At 43.3% G+C, this 7,285-nt stretch overlaps 1 protein-coding gene across 1 annotated transcript; it reads left to right on the top strand.

The window, feature by feature from the left end:
- Nucleotides 1-3,774: 3,774 nt before the first annotated feature.
- Nucleotides 3,775-7,019, top strand: LOC134039049 (C-type lectin domain family 4 member F-like). Its single transcript, XM_062484799.1, has 4 exons — nt 3,775-3,928; nt 5,431-6,141; nt 6,516-6,661; nt 6,915-7,019. Exons 1-4 carry the CDS (start codon nt 3,775-3,777, stop codon nt 7,017-7,019), a joined length of 1,116 nt encoding a protein of 371 aa, XP_062340783.1.
- Nucleotides 7,020-7,285: the final 266 nt, after the last annotated feature.

The following is a 7,285-nucleotide window of genomic DNA, read 5'->3' as shown; positions in this document are numbered from 1 at the left end:
TTGGAGACTCGTCTGTTTTCATTCTTCTGCTTTCTGACCACTACTTAGATACAAGACATTTTTGATAATATACTTTTCAGAAAACTTTAGATTTCAGGACATTGTACTTTCACTGTCAAATACTATATGTCTCTGATGTTTAACTAGTAGTTTTCAAAAATGTAAGCGGCAAAAAAATTGTTATATTGACCAAATGAATATAGTGATTAGAAAGTTTAATAATGTTTTCCCAGCAGTCCTGTTGCCCTACAGTAGTACAAATCACCTAATCTGGCTATTTTCATGTTTCATTTGCTTACCTATAATAAATGAAATGCTTGTCTCCAAATAAAATCTATTTTACAAACTCTGAATAAAGCTAATTACATTGTATGTGTTGTCAGAGCGAATCGTACATCAATTCTACGTCTAGGAGGGGGGAGGAGCCATACACACTGAGAGAGGGAGCTGTTTAGACGAGTAGATGAAGGAAATTTTGGAGGGGGAAGAGAGGAGTTGAGGGAGAAGTTTAATACTATAATATATATATATATATATATATATATAGAGAGAGAGAGAGAGAGAGAGAGAGAGAGAGAGAGAGAGAGAGAGAGATATGGATGGATGGAGAGAGTGTGTGGAAGAGGAATGGAGACTAAGAAAGGAGAGAGGAGGGTCAGATCAGACAGAAGAAGAAGAGGATGAAAGAGACAGAAATTGGAGGAGGAGATAATGAAACAGGAGAGGATGATCAGAAAAGAGAGGGAGGAAAGAATGAGAGGAAGTAATTAGGTCCGGAGTGACAGAAGGAGAAAGGGAGGAGAGGGAAGAGAGGAATGAATTGAGGTTTAGAATACTCTGTATATTTGGCTTCTGACTCGCCTCAGTAACTTCTCTGACTGACGCATGAACACACAGTTGTACACAAAGGAAAAACACACAGGCGCGCGCACACACACACATTCACAGACATGCACAAACACACACTGACTCACAAACACACTTCTTTTAACATCCAGGCAGGGTAAACATTGGCCAGCGTCCTAACATCGTTATTGTGAATAGTGTTCATTGAACCAAAAGGATTTTTATTTTCCTCTATCTCTCCTTCTCTTTCCGTCTCACTTTTTTCCTCCCTCTATCATCGTCTTCTTCTTCTCTCTCCCTCTCTCTCTCTCTCTCTCTCTCCAAGCTCTCTCTCCCCCTCTCTCCAAACTCTCTCTCTCTCCCTCTCTCTCTCTCTCTCTCTCTCTCCAAGCTCTCTCTCCCCCCTCTCCAAACTCTCTCTCTCTCCCTCTCTCTCTCTCTCTCTCTCTCTCTCTCTCTCTCTCTCTCCCCCTCTCTCTATACTCTCTCTCCCCCTCTCTCCAAACTCTCTCCCTCTCTCTCTCTCTCTCTCTCTCTCCAAGCTCTCTCTTCCCCTCTCTCCAAACTCTCTCTCTCTCTCTCCCTCTCTCTCTCTCTCTCTCTCTCTCTCTCTCTCTCTCTCTCTCTCTCTCTCTCCAAGCTCTCTCTCCCCCTCTCTCCAAACTCTCTCTCTCTCTCTCTCCCCCTCTCTCTATACTCTCTCTCCCCCTCTCTCCAAACTCTCTCCCTCTCTCTCTCTCTCTCTCTCTCTCTCTCTCTCTCTCTCTCTCTCTCTCCAAGCTCTTTTTCTCTCTCTCTTTTCTCTCTCTCTCTCTGTTACGTAAGCTCTCTGTGGCCGAATGCTGTCTTATACTAAAATTACAACGAAAAGACTTGTGAATGGTTATCACATAGTTTTCCGGTTGCATCCCGTCCGAGGCTGCAGTATTTGAGTAATAGGTGCGACTGACGGTGTTTTATTGAAGTATTTGAAAAACACACAGGCCATAAATAAAACATGACTGATTCAGCCCACTGGCAAACCCAAATTCATGAAGTTGAGGACGGGGAAATGATCACAACTAGTTATCTCTAGCCTTTAAGCCCTGCTGTCATTAGTATGTAGTTACGTTCTCTGTGGCGTTGCGGTGAAGACGGAGTCGATGGGAGTAGGTTCGCATCTGGATTCAAATCGATAAAAACGTTGTCGGTACCATTTTTTCACCACTGGAGGTCAGTGTAGCATTGTCCTAATCATTGTCGCTGAGTATTCCCGTAGGCTACAAGGCTGATTTTACTTTTAGAATTGAGTAGAATGCTAACGTTCAGAATTCCAGAACTTCAGAATTCCAAACACCCGCAAGAGTGAAGGGTTATAGCTCGTGGGTCAGAAGAACAGACTGTCTGGTTTACTGCATGAACCAGCATGGCTTCTACAGGTGTGTATAAGAGACTGGATCTGGTTTACAGTATGAACTAGCATAGATGATACAGGTCAGCCTTGCACTATGTTGATCTCGGCTGCGTACATATGGAAGGAACCACACGCACCTGGGAGACACAAGAGGGTCCAACCAAATCTCAGACGCTTCACAGTTGCTGCCATCATTAGAAGCTTCAGGATGGAGAACAGTTACGAAATCTATTTGCCTTGTGTACTGTAATACTGCATATCAATAGAATACAGTGTGCTCACAGTATTTGTATTTTGCAGGACTGAAAGAGAACCACACCGTGGAGGAAGAACACACACTTTCACAGCCGAACAGGAGACTGAAATTGTAAATATGGTTTGTGAGAACAACGCTATAACACTCCGACAGATACAAACCAGGATCCTGGCTGACCATGCTACATTCAGGAACGTCCAGACCGTCGGCCTCTCTACATTGGACCGTAATCTTCGCAGGAATGCCATGCGGATGAAACAGGTGTACAGGGTCCCATTCAAACGGAACACAGACCGCATCAAGGACTGTGGATGAGGCCCTCTGGCCAGACAGGAACCGGAGGCATGATGCCTAATTCATTTTTGTGAAGGGGGGGGGGGGGGGGGGGGGGGGGTTGAGCAGGCCGGTTTACAGTACTGTACTGTTCTCTGTGTGTACCGAAATAAAACTTTTTTTGCTGCATATTTGTGTGCTGTTTTATGTTTGACTATGAAAAAAAGTAGGCCTACACTGAGACATTTTACAAAAGGAGAAATGGCTCATTCTCCAGAGTCATTGTCATTCATATGATGTGTTCCATTTCTATAATTGGGTTTTCAATTTTGCACATCAGTGTGCTGTAAATGCTTGGTAGTGTGCAGACAAATGCTTAGTTGTGTGTACTCAATGAATGGTATGTGTGTACTCAATGAATGGTATGTGTGTGTCATTTGAAAATATGTCTGTGTGTACCAAATGAAAGTATTTACATTTTACATTTACATTTAGCAGACGCTCTTATCCAGAGCGACTTACAGTAAGTACAGGTACATTCCCCCCGAAGCAAGTAGGGTGAAGTGCCTTGCCCAAGGACACAACGTCATTTGGCACGGCTGGGAATCGAACTGGCAACCTTCAGATTACTAGCCCGACTCCCTCACCGCTCAGCCATCTGAAAACAGGAGTTCCATTTTGTGAGGTTTTCAGTTTTGTGTGTGCAGTTTTGAGAAAGCCGTTATTGTTTAGAGAAATGTGTGTTAACAATTGTGAAAAACTGTAAAGGCCTTTCAACAGAACACTTTAAATAACTAGGTGCCAGGCACCATTCAAAATAACTTTCAAGGAAATACTGGTGTTGATTATTTTCATAATGACAACAAGTTGACAATGGCTGTTGTTGGTCTCTTCCCTCTTGTGCAGCTTCCTGATATTATATGTAAAATGATACGGTACAGTATTCTGGGATACAGAGAGAGAGAGAGACACAGAGAGAGAGAGGTCACCTATAGACTCAGTCAACATGGAGATGTCTGGAGACAATGTCTACGTCAATACTACCTTTAAACCAAAGAACCAGGTCAACACTGGAGGGACAAGTGCTGAGGAAGAGGGTGTCTACGAACATGTCAATTGTGGCAATCCTGATTTCAGAGACACGGCCGCAGTGATCCCAAGTACTGGACAAGAAGCAGGTACAGTACACACATGCACACACACACACACCAGACAAGCAGCAGGTACAGTACACACACACACACACACCAGACAAGAAGCAGGTAATTTATTGTAAGTTTCAGAGGCCTCTGTTGATATCTAGGTTAGGGTTGATCCGCTATAAAAGTGAATAAACAGGGGGGAATTCCAGAAAGCGGGTTCAACCACGATGTGTAACATTAGCGATGTAAGTGCTGAGAATGTTGCTTAAATAAATTATGGAGTGTGAGGGGAAACGGTAACTTAGGTATTCATCAGGGAATTAAAGCACATCGAATTGCGGTCTTAAAATCCTCTCCTGGCATATAACTAGAGATCGGTCGGCAGAACTAAGAAAGGACACCCCATGTCTGCCAACTGTATCAGGCTCAGAAAGTGGGAGGGGATCGGTAGAAATGCACAGTTTGTTATGGAAAACCTGCTAGCGAGCAGGTTAGGTTCACAAAGTAAGTTACCATGGATACTGACAAAATGTTTTTGTTACCTCTCTTTCTGGAACGGAAATCCCAGAGTTTGCTTCATTTAAGGCTTACCCAACTCAGGGTTTTCACTAAACCCGCTTTCAGGAATACCCCCCAGATGTCCATGTGTAAAAACCTCTATTGTTGCAAATGATTGATAATGAATGAACAAATCCTTGTATATTTTTAGGGTTTAAACAATATCATTTTAAAATACAATTTATTGTCACTAAATGTTAGGCAGCAAATTAACAGAAACTGCACTCAAACATAAAACATTTGTGTTTGCATGTGTGTGTGTGTGCATGTGTGTGTGTGTGCATGTGTGTGTGTGTGTGTGTGTGTGTAAATGTACAGTCACACAAACACACACTTACATTTACATTACATTTACATTTATTCATTTAGCAGACGCTTTTATCCAAAGCGACTTCCAAGAGAGAGCTTTACAAAGTGCATAGGTCACTGATCATAACAACGAGATAGCCACAAAACATTGCGAGTAGCCAAAACATGAAGCACACATTGTGAACAACCAAAATAAGTGCCAAAGGGAAGAACCATAAGAGCATGTAGTTAAACAAGTTACAATTAAACAACATGAACTGCTATAAGTGCAAGTGTACCTGTGGAAAAAAAGCAAGCAACAATAATAAAACAATATATCACAGCGAGTACAAAAATTTAAGTCAGTTACCACTAACCACAAGAGCAACAAGTCTCTACTTCTTGACTGTGTGTGTCTACGGTTTCAGAGAGGAGTCGCTATAAAGCTGCAGTGTGTCTGGGGCTGCTGTGTGTTCTCCTGCTGGCTGGGATCACAGCACTGGGAGTCTTCTGTGAGTCTCTCTAACATCATGACACAATCTCTGTTGTCAGATGTCATCTCTGGTGTACAATGTCTTTCATATGATTTTCATATTCAAAAATAATACCTTGGAGTAGTTTGTTTATGACGGTAACATGTTGTGTGTAAAGTTAAGGTTTTCTCTCTTGAACAGATGCTGTGGAGAGAGATCAGCTGAACACCAGTTACACCAACCTGACCACAGAGAGAGACCAGCTACAGACCAGTAACACCATCCTGACCAGAGAGAGAGACCAGTTACAGACCAGTAACACCAACCTGAACAGAGAGAGAGACCAGCTACAGACCAGTAACACCAACCTGACCAGACAGAGAGACCAGTTACAGACCAGTAACACCAACCTGACCAGACAGAGAGACCAGTTACAGACCAGTAACACCAACCTGACCAGACAGAGAGACCAGTTACAGACCAGTAACACCAACCTGACCAGACAGAGAGACCAGCTACAGACCAGTAACACCAACCTGACCAGACAGAGAGACCAGTTACAGACCAGTAACACCAACCTGACCAGACAGAGAGACCAGCTACAGACCAGTAACACCATCCTGACCAGAGAGAGAGACCAGTTACAGACCAGTAACACCAACCTGAACAGAGAGAGAGACCAGCTACAGACCAGTAACACCAACCTGACCAGACAGAGAGACCAGTTACAGACCAGTAACACCAACCTGACCAGACAGAGAGACCAGCTACAGACCAGTAACACCAACCTGACCAGAGAGAGAGACCAGCTACAGACCAGTAACACCAACCTGACCAGAGAGAGAGACCAGCTACAGACCAGTAACACCAACCTGACCAGAGAGAGAGATGACCTTAAGAGGAGACTGTCTGGTGAGTTGAAGGACTGTGTCGGTTGTATTATGAAAATTGTAAAACAAAAAGTCTGTTAAACAGATTTCTTTTGTAAGGACAATAAAGTTTGGCTTTTACATCTAATTACCTATTTAGTGTTTCAACCACAACTTCTGCTTTGCAAAAGTTACCCTCATTTATATTTTACAGCCAACAATAAGTTACAGACCAGTAACACCAACCTGACCAAAGAGAGAGATGACCTTAAGAGGAGGCTATGTGTTAAGATACACTGCATTGTTACTCTCAGCGTTGCAGAGAGTAACAATGGATGGAGGAGGTTTGGCTGCACCTGTTCTGTTACTAGGTCTGAAATAAGCCAATAGGAAACATGTTCTCTGTTGTGTTTTCAGAGGTCACTTCCTGTCCTGCTGGCTGGCTGAAGTTTGGTTGTAGCTGTTACTACGTCTCTACTGAGAGGAAGAACTGGACTGACAGCAGACAGGACTGTAGAGAGAGAGGAGCAGACCTGGTGATCATAAACAGCCGAGAGGAACAGGTGAGAGATGTAGAGAGAGATGTAGAGAGAGAGAGAGAGAGAGAGAGAGAGAGAGAGAGAGAGAGAGAGAGAGAGAGAGAGAGAGAGAGAGAGAGAGAGAGAGAGAGAGAGAGAGAGAGAGAGAGAAAGAGAAAGAGAAAGAGAAAGAGAGAGAAAAGAGATGGAAAGTAAGAAAGTCATACCAGAAATGTACAGGATAAGGTCAAGTTTGATCAGGGTTGATCAGGAACTGCTCTTATCCCTTCTCCATGAGGCATTCCTCAATAACCTCAACAAGCAAGTTTGGATCGGTCTGACCGACACAGTAACAGAAGGGACCTGGATCTGGGTGGATGGAACTCCACTGAACACACCGTAAGAGAAAACTACTCTTTCTGTAGTCCCTAGACTCATAAACCATCTCTAACAGTAAGACTCTAAGATATTTCAGCTTTCTTGACTGAGTTTGCCTGGTGCACTATAACCAATTGTCAAATAAGTTAACCTATCACAATCATATCCAGTATTTGACTCGACATGTACAGAAGGACCTCTCATACTGTATGACCCAGAAGTGGACCTCAGTGTGTGACGGTCTGGTTGTGTTGTTATCTAACCCTGTAGGTACTGGACATCTGGTCAGCC

This window comes from Osmerus eperlanus, chromosome 18 (assembly GCF_963692335.1).
Source record: "Osmerus eperlanus chromosome 18, fOsmEpe2.1, whole genome shotgun sequence".
NCBI lineage: Eukaryota > Metazoa > Chordata > Actinopteri > Osmeriformes > Osmeridae > Osmerus > Osmerus eperlanus.
This window is presented reverse-complemented; position numbering and strand designations above follow the sequence as displayed.